The sequence below is a fragment of the Ictidomys tridecemlineatus genome, chromosome 14 (genome assembly GCF_052094955.1).
Source record: "Ictidomys tridecemlineatus isolate mIctTri1 chromosome 14, mIctTri1.hap1, whole genome shotgun sequence".
Taxonomy (NCBI): Eukaryota; Metazoa; Chordata; class Mammalia; order Rodentia; family Sciuridae; genus Ictidomys; species Ictidomys tridecemlineatus.
Genome location: NC_135490.1, coordinates 34,388,491 through 34,406,176, shown reverse-complemented (window position 1 = coordinate 34,406,176; position 17,686 = coordinate 34,388,491). Strand labels below are relative to the sequence as shown.

Here is a 17,686-nt window from a genome sequence, read left to right as displayed (position 1 = left end):
GGGGGTGGGGCGGCAAGAGAAAGTCAGGAGAGGCTGACAAGAGAGAGGGAGTGCACGTTCCAGAGTTGGCTTTTATTGGGGGATGCCATTTCTTAGAACATTCTATCTGAAAAAAGGCAAGGGGTAGGATTACAAAGAAACAGGTGAGTGTAACTCAACCCCACCAGATAACACCTACTCTTGGAGCCACTCCCCATTTTCCAAGTGGTGGTAAAGCCCAACTTATTTGCAGGGTACGATAATTGTTCTCTTGCTCAGGACTTAGGGGTGTGTATTCAAGAGCAGCTCCTGACATAATTCTATATTCAGCTTTTTAAGGAACCTGGACTTGTGAAAAGTTGAAACCATCAATGTCTTATCTGTTCTGAATATGTACACTATGGAGACTATCAGGAGCTTCTGCTTATAGCTTTTATTATCCTCCAAGTCCATTGTGCATTTCAACTATTTTAATATCAGTGGAAAATTACCAGTATTTTATTCTTACTTATTTTATATACTTACTACTTTATATACGTGAATAATACTTACCTCCATTTTATAGTAAGATCTTGTTATATTCTAGAGCGGTAAAAACATAATGCAAGTCACATGAATAATTTAAAATGTTCTAGTAGTCACATGAAAAAAATTAAAACAGGTTAATTTTTAAAAAATAATGTGTTTTCCCAGGTGCAGTGTGCACACCATAATTCCAATGGCTTAGGAGGCTGAAACAGGAGGATCACAAGTTCAAAGGCAGCCTTAGCAATTTAGTGAGGCCCTAATCAAATTAGTGCAAAACCCTAATAAAAAAATTTTTTTAAAGGGCTGGGGATATGGCTCAGTCCTTAGGCACTCCTGGGTTTAATCCATAAAATAAAATAATGATAATATTTTATTTAACTGAGTACATCCAGTATTATCATTTCAACATGGAATTAATACAGAATATTAATGATGAGGAGGTTTTTGATACAAAGTTTTTAAATTGTGTATTTTTTTAAAGCATATCTCAACTGTATAGTTACATGTAGCTTTGGACACAACAGATCTAGAATCAGAAACTAATAAAGATATGAAAAAAGTAACTTAAAGCTAAATAGGAAAACATACATAATTTATTATTTTATAAATAATAAATTTAAAATAATTTATATTTTACAAACATTTATTTGGGGGCTGGAGTTGTGGCTCAGTGGTAGATTCCTTGCCTAGCATGTGTGAGACACTGGTTCGATTCTCTGCATCATATAAAAATAAATGAAGGTCTACCAACAACTAATGAAAAATATTTTAAAAAACAAGCATTTATTTTATTGTTATGAGGAAAACTAATCTTGTGATTTGTTTTAACTTTTCATTCTTTAAACCAAAATGGAGCCAATTTGATTTTTGTGCAAAAATTTTCTTGACTATTCTTTTGCATTATTCTTCCTGGTGATTATTTTTTATTTAAAAATTTTATTGTAAATTTTCATTGAAATTGTTAGATTTTTATTTTAATTGGGGACTTTTGATACCTTTCTGTCTGAAATATAGTCTTTCCATTGATCTAAGCCTTCTTGTAACCTTATGTTAGTAAAGTTTTGCAGTTTTCTTTATTACTATATATTTTTATGCCATTGCACATGAAATTTTTTCATTATATTTTATAATTAGTTACTTCTGTTAAGCTACGTGTTTGTGTATTTATTTTATAACTAGTCATCTTCAAAATTCTTATTTTAATAAAGCCATATTGGCTTTAATAGATCTTAAGTGTGAGCTGATATACTTTTTGATCTGTTGAAGAAGTGATTTGTGTTCAGAACACACATACATACATGTGTGCACACACACACCAGATACTCCTGTCAGATGTTACACATAAGCACATATTCATTACTTTACAGTTTTTATGATTTCTGTTTCTTCATTTGTTACATTTCCACTGGTAGAGACAAATCCAAGTGGCTAACAGGCATGATTATTAAAACATTCATGTTTTAGCACAAAATGAATATAATTGGTGACAATGAAGTAGTCCTGTGCAGAAAAAGTAGAGAAGAGCAAAGATATTGCATAAAATGGATGTTATGATATGGATAGGAGGTCCCCCAAAAGCTCATGTGTGAGACAAGAATGTTCCAAATGAAATAATAGGCTTGAGAGCCTTAACCTAATTAGTGCATGAATCCCCTGATAGGGATTAACTGGGTGCTAACCATAGGCAGGTACCATGTGGCTGAAGGAGGTGGGTCACCAAGGGCATGCCTTTAGGGTTTATATTTTTTCCTGTGGTTAGAGGAGCTGTCTCTGTCTCTGCTTCCTGGTGCCATATCCTGATTTGCTTTCCTCCACCATGCTCTTCCGCCATGATGTTCTGCCTCATCTAGGCCCCAGAACAATGGAGCCAGCAGTCTGTGAACTGAGACCTCTGAAACCATGAGCACCAAATAAACTTTTTCTCCTTTAGAATTGTTTGGGTCAGTTGGTCACAGAGGTAAACAAGCTGACTACAACAATGGAGTCATGTGCTTTAGAGTTAAAAATGCATCCTGTTGTTAATCTGCATTTCTGGTGAAGTTCCAGATCCTCAGTATTTATTTCATTAGACAGATATTATATTCCTCTCTTTAGTCATTGCATCCCAACAAAATGAAGACAATATAGAACATGTGCATAAGGTACAGGAGTGCACATGCACACACATACACTTACCCAATTAAGGTAAAAGAAATTTTTATCTAGTTGAGGGCATGTTTACTCTATATAAACTTGGTTATAGTAGAACTTTATCTGGGCGCAGTGGCACGCACTTGTAATTCCAGTGCCTGGGGAGGCTGAGGTAGAAGGATCATGAGTTGAGAACCAGACTAAACAACTCAGCGAGACTCTAAATAAAAAAGGTTGGGGATGTGACTGAGTAGTTAAGTGCCCCTCAGTTCAATCCCTGGTAACCTCCCCTGCAAAAAAAAAGAGCTTTATTTCCAAAATGTCACTAATTTTTGATTTCATAAATTTTGAAATATTATTGTTAAATCATGTCACTTTATCTTTTGAACATATGAATCCTGTTTTTCTAAAAGAGCACACAAATAATCTTAACAGAAGGAGAGGTGGTTAATAAGGACACTTAGTTTATTATTTCATTTACTTTCTAATAAAAAGTGAGATTATTTCACTCAAATGAAATAATCAGTTTCCTCTTACATGAAAGAAGAGAGAGGTTAGAGAGTAATTGAAGCAGGGTTAGTAACAAAGTAAGATTCTTATAATGAATCAGCATTAGAACCTAGAACTCAAATGGAGTTGAGTTTTTTGTTTGTTTGCTTAGATGCATAAATTCATATATATTTATACATACATGTTTATATAATGTTTTCTATATCTTTTATGTAAAATAGTCATTGTCAACTTTAAATTCAGAGAAATACAAATAGACAACTATAATTTTTCTACTTATGAGTTCCTATGTTAAAATATTATTTTTAAAATAAAAGTAATGTTTCTATAAGTTTATAAAATTCAAATATCGAAAACATTAAATGAAAAATAAAACCCACCCTCCTCCTTTGTCTCGATTTTTCAAGTATAGGGCACTTGTTCCTTTTTAATGTTCTTATAAGATCTTTGCCATTTTAGAAATAATAAAGCAAGTCTAACACCTGCAGAAATCATGGTAGAAGGGAGTTGCAGAGAAAAGCTGATTATTCTATGGTAGTCCAGAAGCAAAGAGAAAGGAAGGGGTCCCAGGGACAAGACATAGTCACCAAAGGCAAACCCCCATTGATTTTCCTCCAACTAGGCCCCACCTCTTACATTTCCACCACCTCCCAATAATGCCATCAAAATGCTACCATCAAAATGCTTCCATCAGGGCTGGGGCTGTGGCTCAGTGGTAATGCACTTGCCTGGCATGTGGGAGGCACTGGGTTCAATTCTCACCACCACATATAAATACATAAATAAAATAAATGTCTACCATCAACTAAAAAAAAAAATGATTCCATCAAGGGATCAATCCACTAATGAGATTAGAATCTTCATGATCAATCATTTCCCCTATGCCCCACTAAATTATTGCTTTGGAGAGGACCAAGGCTTCAAACACATGAGCCTTTGCAGGCTTATATCTACTCTGTGTCCAAATTGTAAAAGGCAGTTCTGAGACTTTGTAAACCATAAGTTAGAAAATTGAATGCATTTTTCAATCCTTTAAATGAATATTTGTTTATTGTCTGCCATGAGCTATGTAAGAAATTACAGAGAATATAAGAAAAATATTTCCCTGTTACATAATTTAACATGTATGCATGACAAAAAACTAGAAAATAATACAAAACAATATAAATTATAACATGACTATTTAATGAGTCCTTACTAGATATCAGGCACTGTTATTTCAAATGTGTTATCTCACTGATGATGAAAACTGACTCTTTGATGTTATTTTGTTGTTAATATCCCTATCAAGTAATTTGACCAAGGATACACATTGAATTTTTAATCAATTGTTTTTAATGGAGGCTTTATTGAAAAGGCTTGAAGCTGTGAAGCCAACAGTTGGTATGAAACGCTCAGAACAGCTGATGGACTATCATCGTAATATGGGTTATCTCAACGCTACACCACCTTCCAGACAAGTGAGATCTGCACTTGGCCAATACAGCCCATTAAGTAAGCATACTTAAAACTTTTTTGTACTTTTTTGTATACTTTCTTCAAAAAAAAAATATATAACATAGTCTTTCTTTTTTCTTTTTTTTTTTTTCCTGTAGTGCTGGGGATTGAAACCAGGGCCTTATACATGCAAGACAAGCACTCTACCAACTGAGCTATATCCCCAGCCCCCTGCAAAATGTTACATATTCTTATGATAGAATTTTAAAATGTTAACTTCTGAAATGTATTCTATTATTTTCACTGGCATCTTTAGGTTTTTTGTTTTTTGTTTTGTTTTGTTTTTTGGTCATGCATATTTCAAATAAGTGTTTTTCCTCAAAAAAAAAAAAAAATGGAAGCCAGTACTGAAGAAAGTTGGAACCACTTAGTGCCACAATTTCTCCAGTGCTCATGTGATTCTTAAAAACAAATGACTAGTCTTAAGGTGAGGCTGAAGCAGGAGGATTATTTGTGTTCATTTGATTTCAGGTTTTATTTACAGAACATAATGGCAGCCCAGGAAAGAAACCAAGAGATTAAAGAAATTGCTGAAGATATCAGTTTCTTAGAGAATGAAGGAGGGATTTGTAATTTCAATGTTTATTTATTTATTTATTGGGAATTGGGGATTGAACCTAGGGCTGCCTCACCACTGAGCAATATCCCCTGCCCTTTTTTTTACTTTATATTTTGAGACAGGATCTCACTAAGGTCCTGAGACTGGCTTTTAACTTGGGATCCTCCGGTCTCAGTGTATGGAGCTATTAGAATTCCACGTGGCTCTGCCTATGAGCCACCAAACCCAGCAAAATTTCAACTTTTATTAAAAGGAAGAAAGGAGTAGATATACTGTTGGAAAGTTGCTGAAACATTCCCTCTAGCCATTTATAAAGTATTACCAGTATCTTCTAGCCCTTATATATGCCTTTTCCTCCTCACTGTATAAGTAACACAAAAATTAACAATAGAGTCATCAGATATAATACCTCTTAATGTTTGGTATGTGATCTGTTACATATCTAGCTAGTTGTATATCCCAGAGATTATAGGAATGAAGTCACTATTTACTGCCCTGGAGTACAACATCTAAAAATGGCAGGTACTTTCCTTTATCAAAGTTTGTGCTCTTGCTTCCTGTATGATTGTAAACTATATAAACTATATTAATTTTTAATATTTTTATTCAGCATTTATTTCTTCTCTTGAGGATTGTCTGTTCATGTCTTTGTCCCATTTCCCCATTAAGTTTATGTTGTTTTTCCCTTATTTATTTTAAGTAACTATTTTTATGTTGAGGTCATTAAACCTTTGTGTCATGCATATTTCTTTTTTTTTAGAATTTTTTAATATTTATTTTTTAGTTTTCGGTAGACACAACATCTTTATTTTATTTTTATGTGGTGCTGAGGATCAAACCCAGCGACCCGTGCATGCCACCATTTGAGCCACATCCCCAGCCCCATGCAAATTTCAAATAAGTGTTTTTCCTAAAAAAAAAAATGGAAGCCAGTACTGAAGAAAGTTGGAACCACTTAGTGCTACAATTCCCAGTGCTCATGTGATTCTTAAAAACAAATGGCTAGTCTTAACGACTGCTGAGGCCGAGGCAGGAGGATTACAAGTTCAAAGCTAGCCTCAGCAACTTAGTGAGTCTCTGAACAACTTAGCAAGACCCTGTTTCTAAATAAAATATTAAAAAGGTCTGGGGATGTGTCTTAGTAGTTAAGCGCCCCTGTGTTCAATCCCCAGTACAAAAAAAAAGATTTGTAATTCTATTTACTCACTACAGTGACTAAGATAATGTCGTGTTCCAGTAACCTGTATTTAGGTTAGTATCATATTTGTCAAATAAATGTATAAATGGTTATGCAAAGTTTTTGTTTTTACTTGAATTCCTTGAGCAGTTTTCAAGTTCCACAGAGAATCCTGAAGTGTGCTCTTGGTTGAAAATCACTGCATGAGAGTGTTAGACACATGTCAGATAAGGAAGAAAGCTAGTCTGAACCTAGGGGAAGAAGCTTATCAAATGATGATTTATGTAGTTTAAATAAATTGAAATTATTTTTTCTTTGTATATTTTCAGGAGGAGCTTCTAGGACATCCAGTGCTACCAGTGGTCTCAGTTATAAGACTGAGCGATCAGCTTTTGACATTTCCAGCAACCCGTTGCTAAGACCTAAGCCCCCTAATGTCCGCACTGCTTGGTTATAAAAACTCTTTTTTACTTTAAACATTGTTCACCCAATTTTTGACATGATTTTGTATATTACTATAGTTCCTTGTATGAATATCTTGTTATACTTTTTCAGCAATTTATGTTATTTTGTATTTTCCAGTGCAAAATTGTTGTCAAAAAGAAAATGTAATGTAAAACCAGTGTTTGCCCTAAGTATGTATTATATGAAATGTATACGAATTTAATAGAGAAATGCTAGGGTTACATGTTCAGTATAAAAAGTGATTCAGTTGTCATGCTGATAAAACAGCAGTGATAGTATTGTTGCATGTTGGACCCAAGATATTCGATATATAGTTCTTTTTATTTTCATTTCTTGTACACTTTAAGCCATGAGCTTGCCTCTTATTAACTTATTTTTCAATTTGCTTTAGAACTTATATGGCATAAGTAATAACCTGACTGTATAAGAGTTACATTTTGTTATGAAATATCCTAAAATTTGTTTTCATAGATGGAACTGATTTAGATTTGACAAGCAGATTGAGACGCTTGTACTGAGGCAGTCCTTACAATTCACCAGAGGTGCCTAGTACTTCTGTATTAAGTACACTGAGTTTTGTCTTCAAAGTTTGATTAGCCATTCCATAAACCCTTTTACACTTAATATTAGAAAGTTTAACTTAGAAGCTCCTCTTTTATGTTTTTATACATTCAGATAAAGTACTACTAATGATTCTAACAAGGGCATTGGACCTTAGAATTACAGTCTGCTGCCTTGTGACTGACTAGTTTTTTTTACAGACCAAGTCATTTGTGTCATGAGCTAAAACAAGTATTTGTTAGATCAGTAAAATAGCACCGCCAGTTTGAAGAGCCAAAAGGCAATTCCCAAGGTATGTCAGAAGAGTGTTTTAAGTGATACTGTTAGCATATTGTGTAATGATTTAGTATTATTAAGGGAGAAGATTTAGAATAAGAATGCTTTAGAAATATCAGCTAATCTTTATAGGATATGAAAAAGAAAACTAAAATGTAAATAAGAAGGATAATAAATTGTACATTTGTTGAGGTTACTGATTTAAGTATTACCTAATTTTCTTGTTTGGGTTTGATTTGGCTTATTTGGTTGAATCCCAGAATTATTTTTACCAGTCTTAAATTAAAAAGCCTAGTTACTTTGATAGAATTGTTAGTTGCAGAGAGGGTATAATATAGTTGACATTTGAAATTAGAGTATTTTTCTGTCAATCTATAAGCTCTTATTTCATACAATAAAGTATGATATTTTATAATTAACCACTGTTTTTCATTACTGGCCTTTTCAGTATAGCCTTAGAATGTTTAGGAAAGTTTTCATATTAAATAACAAATCTTTTTTTAATATGAATTTTCTTGAGCCACAGTAAGTTTTGGGGTTTTTTTTGTTTTTTTTTTTTTTTACTTTTCAGTGCTCAAGCTCTGTAGCATGTATGCTACAATTTTCTTAGTACTTTTAGCAGTAAGGCAAATAATATTTTACTGACCATCAATTCATAATTTCTTGGCCTTAGTTTATATTCACAGATTTTGTTTAGAATAGGGTATACCTAGTATGGGAACAGTGGGGTTAAAAAATTCATTGGGAGAATACAACCTGGATATGAGGGGTTTTGCTGCTTTCTTTTGTGTGCAATGTTCTTCAACATTATTCCATGCTTCGTTCAGATGAACAATTTTTTACACCTGCTATCTATATAAGCTTTAGCTGTACTAAACCAAGGGCTTTTTTTGTTTGTTTGTTTTTTAATTTATTGTACTTTTACTATTTGTAGAAAAACTTACCTTTAAGAAGACAGAATACTGAATTTAAAACTCAGCATTTGAACATTTGTCCAAAGATGGGATGTGCATGCGTGTGTGTGTGTGTGTATACAGTCCTTAAAATTCATAGGATTTCATTGATATTTCATATATATACACATACATACATATATATATATATACATATATATTTACATACACACAAACACGCAAACATCCTTTCCTGTTCATAATTGCATTAGGCTGAGTTTACTGATATGGACTCTGCTCCCAATTGTCAGGATATAACACATAGTTTCATAGATAAAGCTGTTCTTTGATTTTAGATATTAAATTAATCACTTTAGTTTTTATTCCTTTGAAACAGGAAGTTTAAGTATTACTAATAACAGGGATTTGACTTAAAAGTTGGGAAGAGCAGCAATCTTAAACACAATTTATAATTTTGTTGTCATGGTTGCATATATATGATGAATTGGAATAGATGGATAGGAATTGGAAATGTGATATTCTCTGATTTACATCCCAGACTTTCAAGTTTTTAGGGCTAAAGGGGTATTTTTAATGAAGGAATCAGAATCATAAGTACATTAGTCTCTTCATTTTTAAGAACATAAAAGATGATCAAGCACTGTTTTTTGTATTTGGTTGACTTGTTCTTGATATACATACTTTGAAGATTTAGACTTAACATCTATAACTAGAAAGTATACTAATCCAAAGTCTAGTTATTAGACCAGATTCTTATTGCAAATTATTTTCAATCTCTGTTAAATATTAAACTAATGTTACCTCCTTTTAAATGAGATTCTATGAAAGATTTTGAACTATTAAAATTATTTGTTAAGGGTAGCTATTATCTCATACTTTTCTACTTCCATTTTACAATCTCCATTAAAACCTTATTTTTTTGGCTTCTGCTCTAAATAAAGTTTTCTGGTTTGCTTATAAATGTTGTGTTATACAATTGTTTCAGTGTGTTAACTCATTAACCCAAGTGTCCAAAACATATAATCTGCACAGATAATCTGTGATATTGATTGCTTCTCATCCTCAGATTCAAATATTGCAACTATGAAAAGTATTAACACCAATATAAAATTGAAGATGCAAGTTTATTATATTTTAATAATTAAATACTTTGAAAGTTTAATATCTTACATGCCAAGGACTTAAGTGATTGCATATCATTTTAGAAAATGTGCTTAAATATTTTAAATACCTAAATATTTACCTAAATATTTCCATAAATACAGATTAGTAAGTAACTTAAAGCCAATATCTTTTTAAAATTTTCTAGTTCATTGTAATGTATTTTAGGCATAAAGAACTATCTTGACAAGTGAAAAAGGCAATAAAAGAATTAAAGTAAACTGAGTTTTAATCCTATCTCTACCTCTGAAATGTATTTCCTAATTCCTATCTTTAGAATTAGTATAATAACCTCTATGTGCCTGTCAATACTTGGTGAGAATGAATTTGGGAGGAGAGTATCAGTTATTTATACTTTTGAAAGTATGACGTGGAAATTTTTGCTTAAAATGACATTACGGATTAGCATTTCTTTAAGCAACATTATCTAATTCATTCCCCATTTAGAAGATTTTTATGGGTGCTTAATAAGAAAAATGCCATTGTAATAAATAATTGAGTAACTTTCTCTAGTACATTAGTCTCAAAGTTAAAGTATACTCAGAGCAAAGTTAAAGGATGTATTATAGCAGAAAATTTTATTTTTAAATTCTGTGAGTTTTTTAATCCACTTAAGAAAGATTTCTAGAGCTAACATGATAGACTTTTAGAACATTAAAATTATACATAATTGGGTTAATTTTAACCAAATTATATGTACAGTGAACTTGATTTCAATCCCCATTCCCCTCCTTCTTCTACTCCCTTTCTCCCTCCCCCTATTCTCATTCCTCTACTGATCTCCTTTCACTCCTTTATTTATCCTTCATTAGTACTTTCTACATATATAGAGAGGTGAAATTCCCTTTGGTACATTTATATATACATACAACATGATTTTGTTCATTTCATACTTCCTTCCTCCCTCTTATTCTCTTTCTTCTACTCCACTAATTTTTCCTATATATTTTATGATATCTAATTCCCCTCCCACACTCTTTTCCTTATTTTGCTCTAGCTTTCATATATGAGAGAAAACATAACACCCTTGATTTTTATGAGTCTGGTTTATCTCACTTAACGTGAGGTTTTCCATTTCTATCCATTTACCAACAAATGGTAATATTTCATTCTTCTTTGTGACTGAATCAAACTATTGTGTATGCCACATTTTCTTGACCATTCATCTATTGACAGTCACCTGGGCTGAATCCATAATTTGGCTATTGTGAACTGTGCTGCTATAAATATTGAAGTGACTATGGCTACTAGTATGCTAGTTTTAGTTCTTTTAGATAAACAGGATAGCTGGGTCATATGGTGCTTCCATCCCTAGTTTTATGAGTAATCTCCACACTGCTTTCCAGAATGTGTGTATTAATTTGCAGTCTCACTAACAATGTATCAGTGTGCCTTTTCCCCCACATCCTTGCCAGAACTTATTATTTGTGTTCTTGATGATTGCCATTCTGACTGGAGTGAGATGAAATTTACTGTAGTTTTGATTTGCATTTCCCTGATTACTAGAGATATTGAACATTTTTCCATGTATTTGTTGGCCATTTGTATTTCATCTTTTGAGAAATTTGTTTAGTTCTTTTGCCCATTTGTTGATTGGGCTATTTGGGGGATTTTGTTATTGTTACTGCTGTTATTGTGTGTGTTTTGGCATTAAGTGTTTTTTTAGTTTTTTATATATTCTGTTTATTAATCCTCTGTCAGAGGAGCAGTTGGCAGATTTTTTTTCTCATTCTGTAGGCTCTCTCTTCTTGCCCTTATTCCTTTTGCTATGCAGAAACTTTTTAACTTGATGGCATCTATATATTGATACTTAATTTTATTTCTTGAGCTTTAGGAATCTTGCTGAGGAAGTTAGTGCCTGCACCTATAATGGAGTATTGACCCTGTTTTCTTCTAGCAGGTTTCTGGCCTAATTCCTATGTCTTTGATCCATTTTGATTTGACTTTTCTGCAGGGTGAGAGATAGGAATCTAATTTCATTATTCTACATGGGGATATACCGTTTTCCCAGTACCATTTGTTTAAAAAGGTTGTCTTTTAGCAACTTTCTTAAATATCAGATGACTGTATGTATGTGAGTTTATCTCTGTCTTCTATTCATGTCTATTTTGATGCCAGTTTTTTGTTGTTTTTGTTGTTACTGTAGCTCTGTAATATACTTTGAGATCAGGTATTGTGATGCCTTCTTGCTCAGAATTTCTTTGGCTTTTCTGGTCTCATTCTTTCAAATGATTTGAGGACTGTTCATTTATAGTTCTGTGAAAATGTAATTGATATTTTGATGGGGATTAAATTGAATCAGTATATTGTTTTGGGTAGTATAGCCATTTTGATAATATCAATTCTGCTTATCCAAGAAGATAAGATCTTCAATTTCCTTCTTCAGTGTTATATAATTTTTATTGTAGAGATCTACCTCCTTAGTTAGATTAATTCCCAGGGATTTGTTTGTTTGTTTGTTTTGATGGTGCTGCTGGGGATTAAACCCAGAGCCTTGTGCATGTGAGGCAAGCACTCTACCAACTGAGCTATATCCCCAGCTCTGTTTGTTTTTGAGGTTATTGTGGAAGGGATGGTTTTTCTGATTTTCTCAACTGAATTGCTATTGGAGTAGGAAAATTATTGATTTATGAGTGTTGATCTTGTACCCTGATAGTTTGCTGAATTAATTCACCAGCTCTAGAAGTCTTCTGGTGGAATTTTGGGGGTCTTTTAAATATAGGCTCATGTCATCCGCAAACAGGATAATTTGACTTCTTTTCCTATTTGTATCCTTTTAATTTTCTTCTCTTGCTTGATTACTCTGGCTAGAGTTTCAAGAACTATATTGAAAAGAAGTGGTGAGAGTGGACATCCTAGTCTTTTAGAGGAAAAGCTTTCAGTTTTTTTCATGCAGTATGATGTTGGTTTTGGGTTTGTTGTATATAGCCTTTATAATGTTGAGGTAAGTTCCTTCTATCCCTAGTTTCTCCAGCACTTTAACATGAATGTTCTTTATCAAATGCATTTTATCAAAGGCCTTTTTTGCATCTGCTGAGATGATCATATGATTCTTGTTATTAATTCTATTTAAGTGGTGAATTATATTTATTGATTGTATGTTGAACCAGCCTTCCATTTCTGGAATGAAGCCCACTAGATCATGGTGTATTATCTTCTTCATGTGTTTTTACATGTGGTTTGCTTTTACTTTTTAAAGGATTTTTGCATCTATGTTCATCAGGGCTATTGGTCTATAGTTTTCTTTCTTAGATGTGTCTTTGTCTGCCTTTGGTATCAGGGTTATACTGGCTTCATAGAATGTATTTGGGAGTGTTTCCTCCCTTTTGATAATTTGAGAAAGAGTGATTTTAGTTCTTTTTTAAAGATCTGGTGGAATTCAGCTGAGAATCCATCTGGTCCTGAGTTTTTTTTGTTTGTTTGTTTGTTTGTTTGTTTTCTCTGTAGGCTTTTAATTGCTGTTTCAATTTCATTACTTGATGTTAGTCTGTTTACGTTTTCTGTATTTTCCTTCTTCAATTTGGGTAGGTCATATGTATCTAGAAATTTGTTATTCATTGTCTTCTAGATTTTCTAGCTTATTGGAGTATAAATTTTCAAAGTAGTTTCCAAATAGATCCTCTGAATTTCAGAAGTGTCTGTGGTGATATCCTCTTATTTATCTATAATTTTGTTGATTTAGACCTTCTTTTTCTTTTGATTAGTTTGATTAAGGGTTTATCAACCTTATTTATATTTTCGAAGAACCAACTCTTTTTTGTGTTAATCCTATGTATTTGTTCTCAATTTTATTAATTTTGGCTCTGATCTTTTATTATTTCCTATCTTCTACTGATTTGGGAGTTAATGTGTTTTTCCTAAGTCCTTAAGGTAGAACATAAGCTTATTTGTTTGGGATCTATTTCTTTTTAATGTAGGCACTCAATGCTATAAGTTTTCCACTTAATACTTTCATACTGCCCAGAGATTATGGTATGTTATTTCTTTGCTCTCATTTGTCTCTAAGAATTTCTTGATTTTTTTCTCTCATTTATTTTTTGATCCCTTTTTTATTTAAAAGAATATTGTTCAATCTCCATGTGTTTTATGTGGTTTCTATTATATTGACTTTTTTCTCTCTATTTGCTAAGACTTACATTGTGACCTAGAATTTGGTCTGTTTGGGAAAGTTTCCATGAGCTGCTAAGAAGGTAAATTCAGCTATTTTTGGGTAAAAGATTCTGTAGGTATCAATTATATCTATTTGATATGATGTTATTTAGGCTGGATATATCTTCATTGATTTTATGCTTTGTTGACCTATTGGTGGTAAAAGTTTGTTAAAATCACCCAGTATTATTGTATTGGGGTCTAACATTACAGAGTCTTAATGTTCTGTGACTCTATTTCAAAATCTGGTGTGTTCAGGTTATTGCATTGTTTATTTGAGATGATGCTTTTGAGTTTTACTGGTTTACAAAAGAAAATTTAGGAGATAATGTATCATTAGTGTACTATAATTTAACAAGACAGGTGCTTTTTTGAATATGTGAATATTTATTCCTATCCACTCTAATAAAATAATAAAATACTTAAATAGTTACCAAAAATTAAAAATCATGATCCTACCTTTTTGAAGAATTAATATAAGGATAATCACAAAAATGTTTATTTAATAAATTTTGGGATTATAACTGATGAACTTTGGGATTTTTTTTCTTTATTTCATTATGGGAATCTATTTCATGTAGAAAATATCTAGAATTAAGAAAATATATATTGTTAATTATATATACTATAAAATTATAATAGTATAATTATATATTAATATATAATTATATTTTTAAAATTTAAGAATTATACATATTAATGGAGTACCATGTGATGTCATGTACATGTTGAGTAATATATCAGATTAAACATGTCTATGTACTCAAACATCATTTATGTTGAGAACACTAAATCTTTCTTTTTTATATTTTTGAAATGTATAGTACATTATTGCTACCTATAGTTACTGTTACAATTTTGACCTAGAATGTCACTCAGCGTCTCATGTGTACAGAGGTGAGGCTTGTAGGCAATGATTGGATTATAAAGGCTCTGACCATAGCTGAGTCTATAGCCGAGACTCCTGGGAGGTGACACCTTGTTGGCCCATGTTTTTATTTTGTTCTTGCCACTGTACTAGGGATGTAACCCAAGGGATGCTCTATCATTGAACTTACATTCCAGCCATTTTTATTTTGAGATAAGAGTCTAAGCTGCCCAGGCTGGCCTTGAATTCGCTATTCTGCCTAAGCCTTCAAGCAGCTGGGAGTACAGGTGTGTGCATAGTGCACAGCTTGGTCTCATAATTTTCTGTCTAGTTACTCCTCAGTGTCATGAACCTCTGAACACCAAACCTTGTTTTATGTGTTAATATACACTCTATTTGTGAGTTCATATTATTGATTTATTAACACTTAACTCACAGCCAGTAGTAGTATATAATTCATACCTGAAGGAAGCTTATTTAGCACATAAATTTTCTATATAAGGAAATCTCTATAAGCCTTCTTGTGCGTAGGAACCCTAGACAGCCCTTTAGCAGTATGGGAGCCATTTTAAGCATCAAAATGACCAGCAAGAGCATAACAATGCAAAAGCTGAAGCACTTAATAAAGAGACTGTGGAAAGGGCTCTTGTTTATGAGAATTGAAACAAAAAGGCAGAGCATTGCCTTGTTCCCCTTTAGCTGGGAATGTGTGTATCCAGCAACTCAAGATTTTGTAGCTCTGTGCATGTCTGAGAATGTCAAAAAGGTTACAAATTTTAGCAATAAGGCCAATTTGCAAATGTGGAATCTGTGAACAGTGAGAATCAGCTGGGTGCAGTGGTGCATGCACAGGCTTGTCTGTAAGCACAGTGGCTCAGGAGGCTGAGGCAGGAGCATTTTAAGTTCAAAGCCAGCCTCAGCAATGTAGTGAGGCTTAGTGAGATCCCGTCTCAAAAAAAATATTTTAAAAGGGCTGGGGATATGGTTCAGAGGTTAGCCACCCATGGGTTCAATCCCAGTAACAACAACAACAAAAAAAATCAACTATAGAATCAAATATACATTATCTTGGATTGATAAAATCTGATATTCAAGGAGGAGCAGAAAATAAAGAGAAATTAATGGCATGCAATTTATACAATTTTATGTAAGGACTTGAAATTTGAACTTAAGGTAGCCATAAATTTTTATCCATTACTTGACCCCAACAAGCTTATCTAGCACCCCTGGTACTCTGAAAGTTCAAGATTGCACTGGGGGGCTAGCCTATTCTCTGTGCTTTGTAGATGGCACTTTTCCTTCTCATCCATTCTTGCATTCAGCCTATACTTATTAAATATCTGTACCTCACGTGCTGTTCTAGTCATGTGGCTATGAAGGAGAGAAGCTGCCCTCATGGAGCTTCCCCTCTTAGTCTTGCACATTGTGGGTGCTTAGTAAATATTGCCTCAACACAAGTTACACTATGTAGTTTACAAAGTAAAACAGAATGGAAGCAGTCTGACACAGTCAAAATTTCAGCACAAATTATTGAGGCAAGTTTTTTATTTTTTTCCAAAATGTCCATTTAGATTCACTCTTATGTAATGCTTCATAATTTTGCTTATGCATTTAAAATATAAGGTAGCTAAAAAGATACACCTATAGGTGAGGTGTTAGAAGAGAAAATGCACAAATGATGATGAGGAATGAGGAAGGCTGCATGTAGGGAGAGCCATGTGGGGAAAGGGGCTCATGAGAACACCCAGGGGATGGCGTGGGGTACCTACGAGTCTATCACTGGATTCTAACTTGTCACTTTAACAAAACTCCTTTCATCTTTCCAGACCTCCAAGCATGACAGTTTGTACGGGGATGGTATGGTGATAGGACGGGACAGTAAAGTGAAGTGCTTGCTGCCTGTCCATCAGAGGCCCAGAGTTCTAGGAACTCTTGGTAAATGAAGTTGCTGTAGGGAATGAACTTAGCAAGAGGCCTGAGACAAAGTGCAGCAGAGGTAACCTTAGCAGAAAGGAGGAAGGCCAACATCTGGGTCATATGTAGTGTAGATAATGGGCACTATTTAATACCTGTCAATTCCTCTTCTCCCTGTTACATGCCAAAGGAGTCAAAGATCAGAAAACAATTTGGTCCTCAGTTTGACTGAGAAACCACTAGTTTATTCATTGCTGTCAGTTCCCAATCATTTCATAGCTTCCCTTCACCTTAAACCTTAGGTTTAAAAATACTGAAAGGGCCTGGTATGATGGTGCATGCCTGTAATCCCAGTGCCTTGGGAGGCTGAGACAAGGATTGTGAATTAAAGCCAACCTCAGCAAAAAAAAAAAAAAAAGCAAGATGCTAAGCAGCTCAGTGAGACATTGTCTCTAAATAAAATACAAATTAGGACTGGGGATGTGTCTCAGTGGCTAAGTGCCCCTGATTTCAATCCCCAGTACCCACCCTCCAAAAAAATATTGAAAGAGCTGGCCCTACTTTTGGATACGCTTCACCAAAGCACTGGCCCCACTAGCTTGCTCTACTATCTCTATCAACAGAATATGAATCATTCATAACATCCTAAGGGGAAAAGTACTGCAACCAAACTACCTCTAACTACACAGACTTGTTGCCTGGACTTGAGGACACTGGAGAGAGAGATACCTTCTTTTATTCCTACATTTTAGCTTTTTCCATCCATCTAGTTATCTACTAGATGAGATTAGGATTATCTTTGGATACAGTAAAACCCAAACATGAATTACTCTGATTTTAAAAGCAAGGCAAGCCAGGAGCAGTGTGGCACATGCCTGTAACTCCAGAGGTTCAGGAGACTGAAGCAGGAGGATCACAAATTCAAAGACAGCCTCAGCAACTTAGCGAGGCCCTGTCTCTAAATAAAATACAAAAAAAGGGCTGGGAATGTGACTCAG

General features: G+C 33.7%; 1 protein-coding gene across 7 annotated transcripts in view; it reads left to right on the top strand.

The window, feature by feature from the left end:
• The window catches only part of Cfap97 (cilia and flagella associated protein 97), a 33,499-nt gene extending 23,942 nt beyond the window's left edge, over window positions 1–9,557 (top strand). For 4 of the 7 annotated variants that reach the window (XM_021729057.3, XM_005329216.5, XM_078031045.1 and 1 more), the window contains 2 exons: window positions 4,491–4,641; window positions 6,710–9,557. In XM_021729057.3, coding sequence (XP_021584732.2) covers window positions 4,491–4,641; window positions 6,710–6,837 — 279 coding nt within the window. In that variant the 3' untranslated portion in view covers window positions 6,838–9,557. The other 3 variants (XR_013430315.1, XM_021729060.3, XM_078031046.1) reach the window with 3 other exon arrangements.
• The last annotated feature ends 8,129 nt before the right edge of the window (window positions 9,558–17,686 follow it).